The sequence below is a fragment of the Vanessa atalanta genome, chromosome 9 (genome assembly GCF_905147765.1).
Source record: "Vanessa atalanta chromosome 9, ilVanAtal1.2, whole genome shotgun sequence".
Lineage (NCBI taxonomy): Eukaryota > Metazoa > Arthropoda > Insecta > Lepidoptera > Nymphalidae > Vanessa > Vanessa atalanta.
The window spans coordinates 664,832-687,583 of NC_061879.1; the positions used below are offsets into that span (position 1 = coordinate 664,832).

General features: G+C 31.3%; 1 protein-coding gene across 1 annotated transcript in view; it reads left to right on the forward strand.

Annotated features, from left to right (window-relative positions):
* Positions 1 to 680: 680 nt before the first annotated feature.
* Positions 681 to 22,752, forward strand: part of LOC125066529 (kinesin-like protein CG14535) — a 114,872-nt gene continuing 92,800 nt past the window's right edge. Inside the window, exons 1-2 of the mRNA XM_047674632.1 lie at positions 681 to 782; positions 10,740 to 10,911. Of these exons, the coding sequence (XP_047530588.1) occupies positions 10,856 to 10,911 (56 nt within the window). The 5' untranslated portion in view covers positions 681 to 782; positions 10,740 to 10,855. The remainder of the gene's footprint in view (positions 783 to 10,739; positions 10,912 to 22,752) is intronic.

The window sequence follows — 22,752 nt, forward strand, 5'->3', positions numbered from 1 at the left end:
AATTTTATTATTCAATACATTGTAAAATCGTACCAGACCTAGCCGCGACTCTTAACCAATGATATAGGTAAGATCAAGTGATTTTTATATGTTTAATTTATATTTATAATTATTCTCTTGATAGCCGTTAAAGACGCATGTTTCCAATGAAAATCTGCTTACTATGTATCCATCAATCCACTTTAAACTGGCGTAGTGTAATAAGCTTCAAATGTTATTCTCAAATGAAAAGGCGGTCATTGCCCAGTAGTGAAACATTAATAGGTTATAATTTTTACTTTTATTGTACGACTATCTGCCTCAGTTCAATATTAAAGGTTGACCGAATACAAATGGCAGCTTACTTAAGTCTTGTTTAACTACGAGTATAATGTCTAAATTAATCATAAACAAATATTTTATTAATTCCATCTACTCAGTGTAGTATCTATTAAATATGCTCTCATTATTGCACAAACGTACACATCATTTTCGCCATTAGAGCTCTATATAAAGCGTATATCAGCATTTTAAAATCGCCTGTCGTTTCTGGAAAACGCCAGTACATTTTCCGCGGAGTCGATTCCGGCCTACCAGGCGCTCATCGCAACGCGGCGCTATATTATAGTGGTATGGGAGATGCAATAGATATACCATCTGAAGTTCAGGTCAGTTAGTATCGCGCGGAACGCGGCGGGAGACGCACGTGTACCGCTATCCAGTTAACCTATCGTGTGTACGGTTCCGTGTAGTGCTGGGTTCATATTTTATTTTAAGTGCTTTCGAATGCATGAGTATATGAGGTTCGTGGGTTTTGATACAATATTTTAATTTTCGATTTAGTTTTAATTATAAACATTTTGAAAATAAAAAAAAAAAAACAATTCGTGTAATAAAAAAATATAAAAGTAGTTGATGATCGCTCGACGTTTAGAATTTAATAAATGATATAAAAACGAAAGGTTGAATTCAACCAAATATATCAAACGTCCCCGATAAATATTTAAAACATCTTATTTGCCTTTGAAAAATCTGTCCGTAGGAGGGTTGGCAATATTTTATCATGTGTTAGTGAGGTACACGCTCTAAGTCTTGCCTTAAAAAGAGACTTTTTCCCAGAATTGGAGTATTATACAGATCGGTACTGGACAGTGAGAGCACTTTAATTAAAATACAATCGCAATAGACCAAATATGCGAAGTTCACTATATAATAGGTTTCGGACTTAAATCCTGGAAAGTTACACCGACTTTTTCAAGTTACCCTTAATTATTTTATACTCAATAGAGTACTCAACTGTTACTTTTAAATTAAAAAAAGCAACTAAACAACTTGAAACACAAACGTCCATTAACTAAATGCCTATCAAGTAATAAAAAAATCACTGGCAGTATGGAAAAAAAACCTAGAAAATTCTCTATTTAAATTCAGACGGCACTTACTTGAAAACCTCGCTTGCGGTCATAAACGACGTCTTTTATACACCTTAAGTTGTGGTTTCATGAAAATGAAATCAAATAAATAAAGTATATTACATAAGTATTTATTAAAACACATTCAGGGTTAATTTAATTGCCTGTGGGGTCATGAGAACTGTTTTTAATATAGTAGTATTTTTCAACGCTGTTGATTGCTTTGAGTACTGATAGGATAATGTTCTAAATATTAAATAAAACTTGAGAAATATCTTCATTATATATTATTTTTAATTAATTATTATTGAGTATTATTAATTACAAATTTAATCATTAATTCATATTCTTATTTTCATGCTATAAAGTATATATTTCTTATATCAATGTAAATTATCAAATGAGACAGCTTTCCTCAAATACAAATTATTTAACATTAGCAGCCTGTAAATTTTCCCACTGCTGGACTAAGGCCATCTCTCCCTTTGAAGAAGGTTAGGTTAGGTTATTTATGTTCCTTAATTAAGTAAATTGTTATATATAAAAAAATACGATTATCAAATTGACATCGAAAACATTTATGTGTGAATAAAAATAAACTCAAAACAAAATACGATTATAATGTTGATTAATAGCTCAATTTTAGGAATCCATCAAATCACTAAATAGTAACAAAATACCTGTTAATATACAATTTTAAAACTCATTATATTTAATATTGCTTTGAATGTGTTTATAGTTCAATTTTTTAAAAGAAAAATTTTTCAAAAGACAGAATTATTTTTCAATTTAAGGACTTGAAACATTACACGTGTAAAACTCATACTATTCATAATTAGAATATACAATAATATGATTAATATATACGACCAAAGTCCATCTCTGTTAACGTGAAAAGTATTAAGATGCACAAGTGCATGGTAGGCTTTCGAACAAGAGCTTTAGACATATATGCATAAGCTCTGCAAGCTCTAATAATTACAAAGAACGCAGCTTTTTTATTATTCTACCATTATACAGTAATACTATGTATCGCTGTGTCCCGGTTCGAAGGGTGAGGTAGCCGGTGTTATTAAATACGTGCACATGTGATATAAAATGAGGGAACATGTTGATGACGGCGCTTTGATAGTGTAGTTTATACATCTTTAAGTACCATCAGAATTACCATCAGATAAGTGGTCACCACCGTCCATTGCTAGTTGACCTTGCCAGTCTGGCTAAGTTACAAAAAAAAAGATAGATTGCTATTTAATGAATATTGAATAACACTCAGGAAATGAATCAAAGTTACTGGAATCGATTCGAAATAGAAAAAACTTTAGATGATTCTATTTTGATCTGCCGAAGGCATCTTTACTGTCTCTCTTCGACTTGTTAAGTTTTCGTATAATATCTTAATTCAAATTGTTTTCTTTATTCTTAAATAAATCACATGTATTATAAGTAAATAAATAATATCACTCCACATAAGCCTCACTGACTGAGATCCGTGGCTATCCAAAGACAAAAATGTAATTATAGATGCATTGAATTATTACGTCCATAGAAAATAAATGAATAGTCAAATAATCTTATTTATTAATATTAGCATTAGCAGCCCGTAAATGTCCCACAGCTGGGATAAAGGCCTCCTCTCCCTTTGAGGAGAAGGTTTGGAGCATATTCCACCACGCTGCTCCAATGCGGGTTGGCGGAATACACATGTGGCAGAATTTCGTTGAAATTAGACGGAATACACATGCAGGTTTCCTCACGATGTTTTCCTTCACCGCCGAACACGAGATGAATTATAAACACAAATTAAGCACATGAAATTTCAGTGATGCCTGCCTGGGTTTGAACCCGAAATCATCGGTTAAGATGCACGCGTTCTATTTTATTAATATGCTGTATACTAAATTTTTTGTCTGTGCTATTGAACTTTGAAGAGTTCCATTGTCTGCAGCTTATCCTGGGTCATGTCTTACCATAAAAATGTACTCATGGAACTGAACCAACATATAAAATTTAAATTTCGTTAAATAAGAAAAAGAGGTTCAAATTCAACTTACAAGGTTTGATCTAAATACACTAACAAAGATTGTAAATTAAATAAGAACTCGTGAATTAAATAATATGTTAGCAATTATCCGTCCTGCTAAAAATCAGGATATCCTAAACTTAGGACCGTGTTCCATCACAATAAAACTAATATTGTATTGATATATCTAAAGAGTATAAAAAAGTCGCTTCCTGTCTGTACACTTAGATCTTTTTAACTACGCAACGTATTGTAATGCAGTTTATCATCAATAATTATAATGATTTAAGTAAAAGATTTATTTATACGTATAAAATATGCGTATTATGATAGAGAAAATCTAATTAATAAATATTATACATTCTTTATATGTATATTCTCCATTCTTAAATTTGTATATTGATCTTTATTGTATCCGTGTGTAGTAAAACCGAAAATACGAGTATTTTTTATAACCAACCGTTATATATCTTGCCCGGAGTTATTTCGTTATATTAAATTTTAAGTAAGCGCCTTAGTGTCGTATCGCTATGATTTAACATCCAAGCCTTCTACTAAATTCCTAGACAATTTTCTGTGTCTAGATTTTATTTAAGTAGAAAATAACGACTTCTTTATATAAAAAATATCCGCAACGCGATGGTTGAGCTAAATGAGAAAATTTAAGTCGCATAATAAATCCAAGCATTTTATATAGGCTGAAAAATTAATCGAAGCAAATTTTATTTTAGGATTAAAATTAATTCGTTAAGTATATAATACTATTTAATATCATGAATATATAAAAAAAAAATTAAATAATTTTAAATGAATATAGGAATTTATTTTCTCATTTTTTTTGTGCAAGTATTCATTATATGTAACAATGTATTTAGATAGGCAACTATTCCCTATGTAATGTTTTTACTGCTAAAATATTTTAGGTATTTCCTTAAAAAATATTAATAATATAATAACATTACACACAACTGACAAAATTATATAATTGCAAAACATTATGGCTTAAAATTAAATTTAAAAAAAAACACTTCAATATTTTTTATTTGAAGTTCAATCTTCAAAATACATATACGAACTCTCTCTGATAATATCTGTCACTTACATAATTAAGCGGGACTCTAGTCCGAAGCGATCGGAGAAAGTATTTTCTGGGGCACGGCTAGTGTAAGCTTTGCCAACATAAAAACTACGAACTGCTTCTAAAAAACTATATAAGCATAAAGAAAATTTAATATAACGTTTGAACTACCAACATCGACGAAGTGTATTTAGAAAACACACAAAAAATGCTCACGTAGACAAAGGAAATTCCTTCTTACTGACATAAATTATACAAATATACCAAATTCTTTAATACATTTTACTAAAGGATCTCTGCACGCAATCCGACTTAAACAATTTCATATGAAAATTCGCTTTGATAGAGTCCTTCATTCTATAAAATGCCAATAAGTTTGTAATAAAATTTGAGGCAATTAAACGCACGCATCACAGCAATTTATTAACGTTTACAAAACAATACAATGATTTTGTTAATTTAGTATATTTAATAAGAAACTAATTATATTGTAAATAAATAATTCCGATTTTGAAAAAGGAATCATTTCCAAAATATATTTGACTTATTCATTTCGAATTAAATTAAGAACATATTCGTTTTTATTATTCAAATAATAATTTTAAAAAAACTTATGCTGATATACAAAGGTTTAGTCATATTAGCAACTATACGATATACATGCTCATATACATAATAGCTTGTAACATTTACGATGTTTAGATCAAAGAACACTTTTACCCTCCGGACCGTAGTAAACGCTATCGTCCTAAAACATACGCTAATGAAATTTATAATCCATAAACGGCGGAGTGAAACCGATGTTTTGTAAAGACTAATAATAAATCTATATAAAAGTACACATACATATATCTCTATATTTTTTTATGTATGTAAATGAACTTCTAAACGACTGGATTGATTCCAATGTTTAAAATTACGCTACGATCGGTAAATAACAAAAAAATTTATTCCACCCGGACGAAGTCGGGATGGGCATCTAGTATATATTACAACGACATCATTGAGTGTTCCAACTAGGGACTAGTTGGAACACTCAAGTCTGCCAAGATAACCTAAATGAAAATATACGTCAAAAAGAGTCACCTTCTGTTTTTAACAATCATTTTGTTCTCTATTTGATATCGACTCCATATCCACGATTTATTAATGTTAGGTATAACAAATAATTATTTAATTTAGTTATAAAATCCATAAACATTTAACAAATTAATGACAAATAAATTAAACAAGTTTATATATCAAAAGTACCCTTTAATTATTGACGTTTTGACAAAAAGACGTGCCGTTTTGGACTACCAAGAATTTGTATTCGCTTTTTCTGTTCCACGTGCTCCACCTGCCTTTTGGATTATAATCTGAGAATATGTTTTGAATAACGATTACTTTCCGCCACAAGAATTATACTGAATTAATATCTGTTTTTATTATCGATAAATGGTATAAATTACATTTGGCAGCTTGACTCATGTGAAGAATACTTATATTACCTTATTTATACACACAGTAAACAAGATTGACGAAACACATCCAGCATTTCATAGCAACGTAGAAATAATTGGATTTATAAAGAAAAAAAAATACAGAAAGCAAAACAGTAAAAATGATTGGAACGTAAGCCTCTACGCAAAAATTTCCGCCGTATTTTGATTAAGATTCGAGACGAACATTCCTAAGAATCGACTCGGAAAACTTGAAGAGAAAAGGTTCCTCAAACTCTTTTCACCATAAAGCTAAATTGCTCTTCCGTACAATACTTCTAATTACTGACTTATTTTTAATTTAAAAGGTGCAAGATTTCCTAAGAGACTCGGGGACTTCAAAAATATTTCTTGGATAAAATTTTAATATGGGTTTCGTCTTTGCCTATTTTTAGATATTCCACAACTAATGAATAATCTCTTTTAACGGTATATTTCTATTGCAGTACGTTTTTATTGATTTTTTGATAAATTCGAAAATAAGAAACGCACGACTTAATGATGGTGTAACAAACTATTTACACTGCTCGTTAACCTTTACCGATAAAATTACTATCATCATTTAGCGATAATCTCTTTGGTTCGATCGCTTGGCACAGAACGTAGGGCACAAGTTTAAAGGCACAGGTTTAAAGGTGTTTGAAGATTTGGTCCAACCATTCTTTAGAGAATATTTTTGATTTGTTTTTGCCTTCAATGCAGTTATTTTGCCAAAGATCAATACTTTGTATTGCTATGTTACGATCTGAAGTCTAGTAAGTTTACAGACACGGCGTTAAAATCTGAGATTTAACTGATGGCAGTGCATTAATAGTGTAAAGATAATTTAAGCTTTTATCAAAGCCTGTGCATAAGAGCGCGTAGCATCAGGTGGTTAATTTCCGCGTCTGCCCTATCTAAATGGTTTGAAGAACTGATATCGAAATAAATATGCCGCTGTCAGAATTGACAACATAATGATTGCAAATGTTCAACAAATTAGTTAGTTTAACTTTGATTGATTCCCATTGAGCAAAATCCATGATATAATTAAAATTCGACGACAAAGTTTGATGTCATTTGTTAAAGGCTCATTCAAATTCCTCTGACCCGAGTAATCAGTTGGTCAGGATAGATTTGTCATTGTTGTAACCACAATTTATGTCGGTCGAGATTTCAGATGTAAATGATTGCAAACATTTAGTTTCTTGTAAATAAATAACGACTCCTTGTGTAAGTTTAGGGCTGAATTAATATTCTCGTATCGTTTAAATTGTTCATTGCTTATTATTATAAGCAATCTCAAAGGTACAAATTAATATCAAAAGTATAGATTTCATAAAATATTAAACGGCATCGAGATACATATTAATTGTTGGCTTGTTAAAAGTATTAGATTTTTCAGACAAGGATTCTTAGAAAGGAGGTGTTTCATCAGACACACGCTTCGGAAATCATGTAAAGCTGCGGATCCTGATCCTGGTTACTATCACATGATAAATAAAGGTGCACCTGTGTTTAAGCCTCTTGTGGCAATATTTTGGCCTCCGTTGAGAATTACTCTTTCCCTTCTTCTCGAAACAGTAAGCTGTCTGCTTGATAAAAGTTTACATTTAACTGTTATAAAAAGTCGTTTCAGTTAAAAAGATATTTAAAGAAAATGTACAGCGTAAAATAAAATAGAAAGAAAAACTATTACACGTAAAGAATCCTTTGTATAATACCGATGTAATAAAGTTAGTACAATGAACAAATAAAAATTCCAAAGTTCAGAAACGATAAGACACCGTATACCAAGGAGCGAGCTTCAAGAGATAAGCCGATTTAAACACTAAAAATCAGTAAAGACGCTTAAAATACTTCAACTTCACACAACCGAAATCTACAAACTAAACTGTAACAACCAACAAATTGTTTGAAAGTTTTTAATTTATTCAGTACTTAGCAAGACATGCTCCCCGTTTAATTATTACCGAGTCGCCGAGTGACGACAATAAAAGCACAAAGCGAAGCTTGCCCATAAATTTTTAACGTCTTCACAAAACAGCGTTCATTTACTCCCTTTGAGACTACATTATGAGTGTAATCCCGGAATGGAGTAATCCCATCCTATAATGGACTTCCGTATTAATGAAAATTTTAATTTATTACACAATAAATGTTTAAATCAATTTTGTGTGGCGCAAGTCTTTGCTTGCAATGCAGTTCATGTTTAATCATAACGTATGTACTGAATGTTACGTGTAGCTGACGATGTGGGTCCTTCATTATAACATATGGTCCTTAATAATGTTTCAAGGGTAATAAAACATAGGTAGGGTAATTAAAATTGTAAATCTGTAATTTCAATTGTAACGCAGGGCAGATATAAATACATCAAGTAATCATATCAAACTCAATTCATAATAGAGAAACTTATTTGGTGGTGCCATCTAATCATCAAAATCAAAATTCAAAATATACTTTATTCAAGTAGGCTTTTGAATCGTCATTTAATAAACTATATTAAGTGAAGCAGCCACCGGTTAGAAATTTAGTTACCGAGAAGAACCGACAAGAAATAGTTACTCTTTTTCAACATTTAAAAATACAAAGTCATGTTAGTTAAATACAATTACATATGTATATAATACATCCTGCCTGGAAGTCGACAAGTATTAGCCCCAAATTTTTTTATCAGCTATATAACCTTGTATTGAATAATCCTTTTTTTTTTAGTTCCTTCTTTACCAATGGATGTTTTACAATTGATTTGAATTTATCATCAGATATTTTACTACCAAACAGAAGTACCCAGTGTAACTACAGGGAATATATACAATACAGACATAATATCGATGTAAGGAATTGTTAATATTTCCTACAGCGATAATGTCTATGAGCAGTGGTGACCACTTACCATCGGGTGGCCCATTGGCTCGTCTACCTATATCATAAAAACAACGCATTAAATAGTTTAAAGACAAAAATTGTGTGGAATAATAATAAACACAAATGTAGCAATAAAAGTAAGCCCATTAAAAATGTCGTGTAAATATGCCATTAAAATTGTAAAGTGATGACAGATTTTATTTGCTACACTAATTTATACTCTATATTTTTATTGGTGTAGAAATTATAAATTTAACCAATCACAAAATAAAGACAATAAATGTTTTGAGATTTGTTAAGAGATATAAACTTACAATCATATAATAAGCAAAAAAGCTGTCATTAAAGTTGGCTTATAAAATAATATAAATTTTAACAAAGAAATATCTGGCTTTAATTTTTTCTTCAAATAAAAAACAACGGAAAATCTTATTTAACATACCAAGAATAAAATACCCGTACAAACAAAAAAAAAATTAAATCGGTTCGTGAATGACGGATTTCAGAGGAAATAATCACAAAAAAAAAAAAACATCCGATTGAATAACCTTATTTAACCCTTTTTTTACATAGGTTAATATTGAAAAGTACAAATGTTTACTTAAGAGTCAAACTACTATAGGAATATAAAATGTAACTATAAATTATTTTATAAATATATAGATAAGTATTATATTATAACATTATTTTTAATTCGAGGAAAATATTTCAATAAAATTATACAAATCAATAGTAGTAAAGCATTTAAACAGCTGTGTTTGATAGTTTATGGATATTTGCATTTTCTTCTAGAGTACAACTAAAAGCTATTATTTCATATAACTTTCGTATGATTCAGTGCAGTTTCAGATCTAAAATACATTTCTTATTATTTTATCGGACAAAACATCTTGAGTAAGTTTACTAGCGAACATTGACAAAAATATTATTTATTAACTTTGTTTACAAAATTTGACGTAAATATTTATAACTCCCAAAAAATTAAAAGCCTTTAACGGACGTTCTCATACTCATAACGACACGTTCAATACTACCTTGTACCTTGAAAAAAAAAGAGATACAAAATAACACTTTTGCATTTATATAATTAGGTATTTAAATTATATATACATATCGGATCAAAATATCTATATAGATTCTCTAGATAGACGCATAAATACGAATTAAGTACATGAAAACTCGATGATACCTTATTTAAGCCGGTGATTAGTGAGTACAACTAAAAGTGTCAGAAAAAACAGTTATTAAAATCTCTATAAACAACCAATAACTAAATAAATAATTTATAGAAACTTATATAATAATAATTCTTTCTTCACTGATCATGAAAGAAAATAATACTTTGAGTCATCAAGTCGTACGCAAAATATAGTCGAATGTAAGCGCACAAATTATAGTCTGCCCATTCCTGTGCCTACAGCCTGATTCACACATGCGAGAGTTGTAAACTTAATTACTCAATCAAAGCCAGTATATTCGCTATAACTTGTCAAATAAATCAGGAGTTTGTTGAGTCGTTAAATCCATTGTAACGTTTTATTGAGTCGTCAAATAATACTCGGATCCGATCATTACTTTAATTGACATTTGTTTCAGTATATTGTAATAAAATAGTATAAATTAAAAATTGAAAGCATATGAAAAGCATTAAAAGACACTTTGAAATTTACCCATAGTACTATAAGAAGTTTTACTTCTTAAATTCAAGTGCAATTATAACTGACAGAAGCGTTATTAAATTTTTGAATTCTAACTAATAAATCATCATTAATTTTCTTTTACTCACTACATACAAAGAAGTTTTACTTCGTAGATTTTAAATTAATTGTAGTAGTGCTAATACTTGATACGTATAATAAATTGTGTGTTAAAACTGCTAAACTAACTTCATATACGCATGTAAATCATGTTTATAGTTATCAGTAACGATGTTCCTATTAAAACTAACTATTAAAACATAAGTAACCTAATTATGTGCGAGAAACTGTGTATATAAAGTACAATGAGTGTAAATGTTATATAATCCGAAGAAATGGCTTCGTACAGTCACCAAGAAACGCAATCTAGTCCTGCGAAGGAGGTACCAAGGTATGTATTTAATTAATTTATTCTCGACTGCATCAGCCATTGTGCTAACAAAGATTCTTACATAAAACTCACATTTAAAACAGAATAAACTTTAATTAACGTTATAAATTTACATACATTTAGCTACCTGCTTATTCTCCTACCTGCTTAAAGCAAAATAAAGTATCGATAAATTCATTCAGGTGGTCTTTTTAGAGCTTGTAGGTTTATATAAGGGTCTTATGTAGCTATAAAACCCTTGATAGCTGGTCCGCCTACGTACAAAAAAAAATTACACTTAGTAGGCTATAAAGTATATACATCAATATTGTTATATTTGATAGCGCAACGGCATAGTATGCAACGATCAGTATATATGTGTATACGTTGTTGACCTTTTATTACTGCCTGACCCATATACCCGTTCTCTCTGTTTTTAATAAAAAACAGCTTATAGTAATGTAAATAATGAGGACTTGCAGAACAATAACATCTTTTGTCTCTTTCTCACATTATAGCTTTAGCTTTCCCTTACATTAAAAAAAACGGTCGCTCAACTTTATTAATAAAGATTTTTTATATGACGATATTACAATTCGATTCCAAATTCAAGATTTGCATTGATTCGATAAATATTGAATTCTCTATTCGAAATTCGAATACACAATACTCAACTAAATTTTTTTCATTCGAAAAAAAAGACCTTTGTTATCAAATATCAAACGAAATTCGAATGAACATTATTATTATCTATCATGTCATGAAAACATGACATAAATGAATAAAAGAAAATAACGTGAAAAGCCATTAATATCACACTTTTATCGGTCGTCAAATTAGTTTATCTGTTGGACACATGCCAGTAGCCTGTAAGTTATCTCTTGAGACAAATTGAAATTATTATTTCGTTCCAACTGTTTGGACAATTGATTGACGATTGTAATTAGTGATTGACATTTCAAGATAAAGGTTGGAGTTACATATTTTATAGTTTCTATCTGGGTCGACCACCCACTCTCCAAACAGGACATTGTATCGCTGTTGCAATTTGAAAGATGAGTGAGTCAGTGTAAAGTCATTGTAACATCTTAGTTTCCATGGATTGTAACACTCATTATTTTCATTTTCTCATTAGCAGCTTTTTTTCCCACTGCTGGGCTAAAGGCCTATTCTCCCTTTGAGGAGAAAGTTTGGAGCATATTCCACCACGCTGCTCCAATGCGGGTTGGCGGAATACACATGTGGCGTTCTAACCACTGGGCCATCTCGGCTTTTCACACACACACTTCACAAAACATTGTAACACATTCAAAATTAAAGGGATTATTCGTATTTCTTATACAGTCAGTATCTATGGGCAATCAGTAACTATCAGGTGGCATATGTATATGATAGACCGCCTACCTTTTTAAATAGAAAGAAGGGAAGTCAATTCATGGAGAATATGACTCATGGAAGATAAATATATATATATATATATATATGATACCATTTCATTATATAGTTGCTAATCACGACGCATTTACCGTTGATCATGTAACACATTTATAAAAATCTAAACACGTAGAAGGATAATTTAATTTGACGAAAAGTGCCCAATTATCTTCAGGTGGCCCATTCGGCCGTTCACCTACCTATATTATGATAATAAAAAGTCACCATCGCTCATTGACATTGGTGCTGTAAGAATGCGTCGCCAATCGTCTTGTACCTGAAATTACACTGATTTACTCATCCTTCAAACCGGAACACAACAATACAGATAATTGTTGTTTGACGGTTGAAAATGTAATGGGCGTGTAGTAACAGACGGGCTTGCACAAAGCCCTACCACACAATATCTCTTTTTATATATGTATTATTAAAGTATACATAATTATTTAATTTATACAATTCCATGTAGTCTAAAGATTGTAATTCATCGTCTAAAGTCTTGAACACTACACACATTATACCATTAAGATAAAAAACTAACAATAAGTTTATAAAAGAGAGTTATACCGCTGTTAATTTTAGCTAGTATTTCCAGTTTCATGTTGTTCCGAAACGTTATATCACCAACAACAAATATATTCGATTGAACGCAGCACGGTCCCAATACAGCTTTAAATTGATGTTAAAATAAATACCAGTGGATATGAATACTTCGTATGTTACCAGTTTATATTGAAACAAATCATATTCCGAGTAAATACGCGTAAAAATCGTTCGCAGATCGTTGGGAAGAACAAAAAATGCGGATAACAGCTATTGGTTATTCGATGTTTGGTCCATTTGAAGCCCCTACTATTTGCACTTTCACTTTACAGTTACTCACGGTTTATAGTAACGGAATATTACAATCCCACCGCTGGGGGAGGGCCTTCAAGGTGACCTAATGGGGGAAACTCATACGACATATGCAAGATTCCTCACAGTATTAACTTTACCGCCGAGCACGAAATGAATTATAAACACAAATTTGGCAATGAAAATTTAATTTTGCTCACCGTTAGGCTAGGATTCACGTATTCGAAGCTTTAGACCATCTTAAGTCAATGTTTTATACGATAAATTAATTCGAATCCATAATGTGTGAGTTTAATCATCTATTTTTATATTAATAACTGCGAGGCCGTACACTCACTGCTCGATTCCCTCTTGTAAAAAAATATGAGTGCACACGTACTAGATAATATCCCCTACCGTGCAAGTGAATAATAATTGCGCGTAGTATTTTTTGTTTAGTTCTAATAATTACGGCTCGAATGATGTAGCTAGGTTTTAAAATTTGGCCGTTTTTCAATTTGAATATGATTATAATAAATTAATGATATATCCATGATAAAAAAGCATGGATTTAGTATTCGTACAGAACATTAATTTGTTCTTTACATTCAAATGTTAATTTTCTATAGGTATTATTTAAGCAAAAGAGGTTCTAGTTCTAAATTTCTAACTAAGCAGATAGCTGCATTAGATGCTACCGCTTAATATGACAGTTCGAAACTACTTACATGTGCTTTAAATGTTATTTAAATAAAGATAATATTGATTTAGGTTTTGTAATCCAATATGCTATTTAGTAATAATAAAAATACATATAATTTTGTATTTTGTATAATAAATATACGTACAAAATTATATGTATTTTTGTATGTATATTTTGTACTTTTGTTCTATATTTGCTTTTGGTAAAAGAAGATTAGACTCTATGACTTACCTCGAATCTAGTTTATAGTGTGCTGAACGCGCTAGTAAATCGAAATATGGAGAACAAATGGTTGGGGCGGTCCATTTTTGTCTACAGTCGGATGTAAAATCAATACAATGACTGCAGCAAGCTCACAGACATTTGTTTTCGGCCGGTTGCATTTAAAATGTTTATTTTTTTAATTCTCCCAAAAGAGCACTGCTATCTCGTCCATTGATAGGGCGTTTATTGTTTTTGAACGTATTGGCTTTACACGTTCGATTTAAAAATAATCGTGAATCAGCGAAAATATATTACATGAATTCTTTATTAAACTAATATCTCTATTCATCATTTTTTTTATAATTAATAGTATAAAAATAATTATTATTATTATGAATATATGCTCAAAACCACTAAACTATATGTAGATTATATATATTTTTAAAAACACACACATGAAAAAATGTGATACTCATTCTCAGTTATACTTTCATTACCAGTCTTCAAATTTTTAATACATTATAATTATGTAAATTAATTATATAATCATATTCTGGTTTTCGTTCTGAGTGACGTAATGATTAATGTAATAAAATAAATATGCATTAATATATTACTATGACCTGGTGAAGGGCTGAAGTTGTATTAAACACGTTTTTCGCGAGGAAATCCTGTAAGAAACTTTCTTAAGATAAAGTTTGTACGCAACTTGAATTTAAAGTTACTTTTAATTAACTTAAAATTTGTAATGAAACTTATGATGTAGTTAAAGCTGGATAAGATGCATCTTTTAAGTATAAAAACAAAAGGAATCCGAATCTATTTTAAATATATTACTTTTATATTAAGCTTCGGCGGCAGTCAGTGTGTATTTTAGCAGCATAGGCTTAAAATCAAAATCAAAATATACTTTATTCAAGTAGGTTTTTACAAGCAATTTTGAATCGTCATTTAACAAACTATTTAAAGTAAAGCTACCACCGTTTCGGAATGTAGATTCTACCGAGCAGAATCGGTAAAAAACTCAGTAGTTACTCTTTTTCAACATCTAAAAATACAGTCATGTTAGTTAAATACAATCATAGATGTATGTTATGTCTCCTGCCTGGAAGTCAACAAGCATTAACTCTAATAAAAACAGAATATGTACATATATATATTATATATTTAGCCGTATTACAGTATATCTAATGCAATTTTTATAGCTTCTATGTTAAATAGAAGAATCATAATTATTATCTGACTAATATCGTAAGGACTGTAAAAGTGACCTTACATTGTCTTTTTATGAAACCGTCCCGACTATTTCTACTTCAGCCCGATTATTTCAAAGCACTGGATTTATTAAATAATAAAGATATAAATATCTCATATAAAAATCCAAAGGCTATAAATTTAGATTTACGAATGAATTTTAGTGCTTCCATCAATTCTCTAAGTCCTATCGTCATAAATTCGCATATAGCACCTTTATTCGGGAATGGGCGATAAATTTTTATTTTAAAACTGATCACGAATACTAGGTACAGAATTTCATATTAGTAGTGCTGTGCTATTATGAATTATGGTGCGATTATCTGCCCATGAAATATAACAGGGGGAAAACGCTGTGTGTGACAGCTAACCAGCGTTATATAAAATATTATGCTAAAAAAAAACTGATTTAGAAAAATTGCCAGCATGTTAACCTCATCTGAAACGCCAGATTAATATTCATTTAATTATTCATGAATTAGTATGATTAATAATCATACTAATTCATGTTTTTTGTATAAAAGCTTATAAAGACAATAATTGGTGCTTATTTTTAAGCAATGATTTGTATATTTTATTGTTATTATTTTTTAGTATAAATCAGTTGGTATAATTGTTATTTAAGTATATACGAGTATCTCTGAGTCAGTAGGCATTCAAACTAGTAGTATCTAGTCTCTAACATAACTGTTTTATCAATTACAAGAACTAGTGTTCACCTAGTAGTCGAAATTCGAACACAATCATTTTTAAAAAATTAAAGGAAAATATAATATGAATTAAATTAGTAAGTCTCGAACATTTTTATTCACTTTCAGCTCTGCGATGTAGCTATTGAACATACTTTTATTTGATTATAATAATAAATATTGGACAACATCACATAAATTACTCTGATCCCAATGTGAAGCTAAAGCACTTGTGTTATGGAAAACCAGAAGTAACGACAGTACCACAAACACCCAGACCCAAGACAACATAGAAAATTAATGAACTTTTTCTACACCGGACCTCGGAGTGGCGTACCCATGAAAACCGACCAATGTACACACTACTCGACCAAGGAGGTCGTCGAATACTTTTATTTATTTACATCATAAAACTAAGAAAAGAAAAACAATACGATGTAAGTTTCAAATTGAAAAATAAAGAAATCACTCGCCAAGTAGAGGAGTCAAAAGATTATAATTTGATTTGTATTTACTTAATACTTATTTATAAATAGATTAACTGACTCCCGAGCATATTATTCATCACCTAATTTAATATGTTCAATGTTGTTATAATCACTTCAATTGAGTTTTATCGTTAGTACAGCTATTATTAAGGAACATAGGAAGTTTGAAAATTCAGCTCAGGAAGCTGGCTTCACAACCGCCTTAGTAAAGATCACCCACTACCCGAGGCACGTTTCAACAAGCAACCTGCCTTTCATAAAATATAAATTCTACAACAGCTTTACAGTATCAGACCTTTATACTGTCTATTCACGTCATGCAGATCGATATTTTTTCGTTGCTTTTTCATGTAGCTCGTTATTATGAGTAGGGCTTGGTATGAAATTCTAGACGTATTTCAAAGTCTTATGAAGTAAGAGGCGGTAAATTTCCCACTACTGAGCAAATGACTCTGCTTTCCTTGACTAAGAGGCTTCGAATTTATTCGACTATGCTGTTCTAATGCGTTGATATGTAATCAAATCATATCAATCAAACTATGAAAACACAGAATTTATTCAGTTTCACCATACACTGAAATTTCAATTGAGTTTTATTTTTTACTAACGATAACTACTTTTTAAGATATAGCTTACAGTATAATATTTTGATCTATCTCGTAGGGCTCAGCCAGCATTTGCAATGTAAGCACAAAAAAATGTGTTTATTTACGACATCACTTTAGAAACCTCTAAAATTATCAGTGTTTCTCTGCGTTATTGTTCATGTATTATACCTATAAAGCTTCTTCTTGAATCAATCTATCTATTTAAAAAAACTGCATTAAAATCCGTTGTGTAATTTTAAAGATCTGAGCATACACAGGGATAGACAGCGGTAAGCGACGTAAGTTTAATACTATGTAATGATCTAATAAGGCCGAAATTCGATTAACCAAATGTTTGCAAAATTAAATACAGCTTAACTTATGTGCCACTAGACTAACAGTAATAATTAATAACAGCAATAATCGGTACTATTTATATCCAGTTAAGACAAAGTGCTATTTAGTTTGTAACAAATAAGTTTTTTTTTTATATTAATTTAATAATATCCGTATAATCACTGGTTAAAACCAATTGCAACAATTTACAACGACAGTGAACGTCGGGGTATTTGCATAGCTGGAATTTTCTTCTCATTTTCATTCCGCCCCAGGCCCGGCGACATCCCACTCTTCCGGTAGGGACGTGTGAATGTAATTTTTAGAAGCTTAGAAAAATGCGGCACGCGTCTGAAAAATACATACATAATTGCTTATGTGACATATTTTATGTCGCTAAAATGATAACCATATGGAACACTTGTTGATATAAAATAGCAGCCTGTTAATATTTCACCACTGCGCTGAACCCAGGACCTCAGAATCTGTAGCCTTATAAGCTAACAACTAGACCAGTGCCGCAGCTCGAATATGAAAATTATAATAATAGACATATCGAAATTTGGCGCCAGTAACCGGCACAGTATAAATGGCGTGTTATTTCGGTATTGCCGATATGATGCTTACCGCGCAATTAGGACCATCCAGGGATCTGTTGCAGTTTTGTATGTACTATCAGATAATGTCTGATAATAAATTTATATTTAACATGATGACGATGCTATAAATAAATGGTATGACTCGAGTGCCGTAGGTCTTGTGGATGTTTTTATACCCAGTTCCAGGGTTTATATCCCACGTCAGTCTACGGTAAGTTATCTGTATTTTTCGTAATGAGTAAAACTGAATTCTTCGTTGTAAGTTAAATTTGTAATTGTAATAATTAATAAATGAATTACTAAATAAAAAAAAAAAATTGTTTCTTGATCGTATTCGAAACGGTTACAAAAGGTTTTTATCGATCGATTTAAAACAGATTATAAAATACTTTATTCAACAGGGTTCCACTTTAAGTAAAGCTACCACCAATTCCAAATGGAAATTCTCCCGAGAGAATCCAAACTTCAGTAGTTACGTACTCTTTTAAAACAGTTTAATTCAAAGTGAATATATATTACTAAATGAAAACCAACTACGAATTAATTTGCTTTGCATTCATGAAATTAGAAAAAAGAGTAATTATAATATTACTATCGCCGACAACGCATCCACAAGCAGTCGGTCTTGCAGATGCCCATGGGTAGTGGTAGTCGCTGGTGAGCTCCTGCCCATTTGCCAACTAAAACATAAAAAAAATACTAGGTGTTAGGGTTTTGTGCAAGCCTGCGTAGGTACCATATATTTTACCGACAAGCCGCAATACTAAGTATCGTTGTGTTCCAGTTTGAAGGACAAGTGAGCCAGTGTAACTACAGGCACAAGGGACATAACATCTTATTTCCCAAGGTCGGTGATCCCAAATTAAATCTTGATAAATAGTTTAGAGTAAATTAAAAAAAAAACAAATTAGCTTATAAATGTTGCAATCCTGAAAAGAATATATAAAAAAAAATAAACGAATAAAACCCTTTTTTTAAATCGGTTAAATAAAATACAACTATCCCTACTTATTAAATAAATAACATCTGACTATCGCAAGCTATATTTGATGGATGCTCAGCATAGTTATGAACACGGCTGTGTATTTCCGTTACACAAACAACAGTTTATTAATTAAGGATTCGTTTTCGGTAAATGAGCTCAAATTTAACTGGTCTTTAGAAAATTTTAGTTCAGATTCAGCTTTTTCAAGAGCCAGCCGCATTTCGAATACGGTTTTGGCTGCGTGGTTGAAACCATTGTTTCACACAATGCTTGTAGATACGTATATTGTTCTCTTAAATTCCAAACAAAACATTATGTGTGTCCTAGATATTCCTTATTCAGGACAACTGTCGGGAACCATTTTATTAGGAATTTTACTACCTATAAAAAAATTTAAAAGGTGCCGGAATTGCCCAGTCATTAGAATTGTGCATAGTTCGTGATTATAATCAATCTCGTTAGTGGAAGGAAAATGAAAACATTGGAAGGAAACTTGCATATGCTAGAAGAACTTCAGCCATATATCCACTAATCAGCTTTGGAGCAACGGAGCTGGAATAAACTTCAAAACTTTCTTCATAAGAATAGAATACTTCAGCCCAGTGGTGAAGTATTTACGGTTTGTTACTTTTATTTAAGAAATATTATACAATCCTCTTGTTTATGTGAGATGTACACTTGTAACTGTAGGTATACGTTTTACTCTCCCGTTGGTCCATATAAGACCACAGATTCCGAGGGTCTGGGTTTCAATCCTAAAAAACTGAAGAGCTTTTTAAGGTTTACAATACTGTACATTTTGATCTATCTTGTTCAGCCAGTGTTTGTAATGTACACTGATTTTTTATGTTTTTTTTCTTAATTTATTTATATTAATAATAAAACAAATATTTCGTCAAAATCCACAGTTGCCGGTTTTGGTTTTTCAATGCGAACATTTATCAGGGCTAAATTTGACCGCTAAATCGTTCAATGGTTACCGTTTATGGCGGCTGCGGATAATTCCAAAATACAAATGGTGTTTTAAAACAGTGGGCGGGGAGCCAGACTGCCCTAATGTTTATTATTATGTAATGTATTATCGTAAATATTGCTCTTAAAATTTAATCTATATTTATAAAAACCAAATACCATTTACTGATTAATAAAACAATCTCAGAAACTATAATACCTGCAAAGTTAAAATTTGGCAGGTTCCGTATAGAGTGTAGACGGATTTTACGAAACTCCTTCCCTAAGGGGGTAAAACGGGGTTGGAATTTCGCGCGCGTAAAGCCGCAGGTTCAGCTAGTTTTATATAAAATTGAACATTTACAACACTCGCCAATTGAATACTTATTGGATGTGATACGTTATTTTCGTGAAGATACCACACCCTGTCATTTCACACTTCTTCTTCCCGCCTCAATATATTTTTTATCTAGGTATATGTAGACGGTCATCTCCTCTCGTAAATATTAATACAGCCAATAATATAAATAAATTATTATACAGATACGCTGCCACTGATGCGACATAAGACGTTTTACCCCGTGTGCCTGTAATTCCACTGGCTTACTCATCCTTTTCATAAAAATACAGCAATTATGAAAAATCGCTTACTGAAGTTTTTTGAGAATCAAATGTCGAAGGGACGAAATAGAGTCCCAAATCGTATGAATGATATAAATTTGTGATGCGTCATAAAATCTCAACTGCCACGGCTACAGGAAGCAACTGTCAACACTTAGTTGACTGACATCTTACGAACTTTTTTCAATTAAATATTAGCAATGCTTGTCTTTCAGGACTTCCTATGTTACCCCTAATGTTTCTTATCCCTCTTAAACGTAAAGCATCTGTCAAGGGGACTAGCGATTATCAGCCTTTGCTGCCACGTCCATCGAATATCTGCTGATGTTCAGTTATAAAATAAAATTTAAAACGCCAACATGTATTAAAGTAAAATCTAAAAAAAGTGACGGGCAACTGTGAGCTGTGGATGATGCAAAATTAATTTAAAAAAAAAAACCTGCCACGTTTACATCGCTAGATGCACCTCATGCCGTTGAGCTATTGTGGTTTAAGATAGGTTTTTGACAGGCAAATGAGCTATCTCATAGTCAAAACCTTCCAAAGATATTGATGAAGGAAGAAATATTAACCATTCCTTTCATCGCCAATTCGCCACCAACTTATTTACTGCCTCACTTACCTTTCAAACCGATACAAAATTATCTTGATGTTTGGCAGAAGAATATCTGATAATTGAGTGGTAGCTACTCAGACGGGTCTTCCAAAAGACTACCACCAAGCGGACTGCTTAATGTCGGAAAAATGTATTTAACTCTGCTTTAAGGGTGAATTCCATTTACAAATAAATCTAACATTTTCACATATACATTTATTTACATTTAACAGTATTCAGGTCTAATAAAAATGGTGCTAATATAAAAATCCACTGATGTAGGTATAAAAAACCATTATTCACACACGATACAAAGGTAGATCATTATACAGACCCGTAGTGGGTTCCACCCAGTCATCATGTGTTGCCATGTTGATGTTTAGCCAATTCTTGTTGATTCTGATTAAGACAGATAAGAGGCATGATATGTCACTTTTTGAACACCTGACAACGTGGTTGCATTATTCATGATAATTGTATGTATTTATCGTAACAAACAAATAAACACACTCAATTTCACATACATAATATAAACATACAAAGCTATAAAAGTACAATCATTACTTTTCTGCGAGAAATATTCTAATGTTCCTAATTTAACCCTCCAGTTAAGCGAAAAGCTTCTAAGAGTGGGCACGACAATTGCAGAAAGGGTCAGGACCAAACCTGAGACTTTCAAGTCAATCGTCCATTTACGGTGGTGACCACTTACCATCAAATAGCCCTCTTTGTGTAATTTCCTGTATCCTTTAATTTTATAAAAATCGTTTTGAATATACAACGAATACGAATTCACGATTAATATTGCGTAGCTAATATGTTAATTCCGACAAACATTTAGTCTGACTGTAAAAATAAATGGCGTCATTAATGAATAGTTCAGCTTGCTGTTACAAGCATAAAAGGCAGAGCGTGAATAAATAATAGCTCGATGGCATAAAATCAAAATTAAACAATTCCGAATGTAAAGTTCGATCATACTTGCTAGCGGGCAAACAATCTGCCGGCTAAACAGACCGGATTATCGAATGATTGTGATCGCCGGTTGCCGCCTAATCGCCGGTTGTTTCAAATAAGAAGACCAATTTTCGTTTACGGCGCGTCCGGATCGCTGGTCTGAATAAGGCGCTGTTATATCTGAATTTCTATTTGGACTCGTATTCAATCTTACTCTTGTATTGCCATTTAGTGTCTCGGATTATTATCAAATGTCACATGTATACAGAATTCAATGTAGAAAACCAAAAAATTATCAACTTTATATCATATCAAATCAAGATAGTTTTTATTCAAGTAGGCTCATAAAATTACTTCTGAATCGTCATGTCATGTATTGAACTAAATGTAAAGTTTTAAACCTAGCTTGGATAGATAGTTTGATTTTTGTTTAATAAGTTTATATGTAAGAAGTATTCAGAGTAAAAATATTTATTCAAATAAAAAGCAAAAAAATATCACTGATACAAAAAGAAACACTTCAGACCAAAAAATAATTGACGAAGTGTATAAAGACCGGTTTAAAAACTTTTTTGTATGATATGTTGATATTATACATGTATAACTTGACATCACACTGGTCATT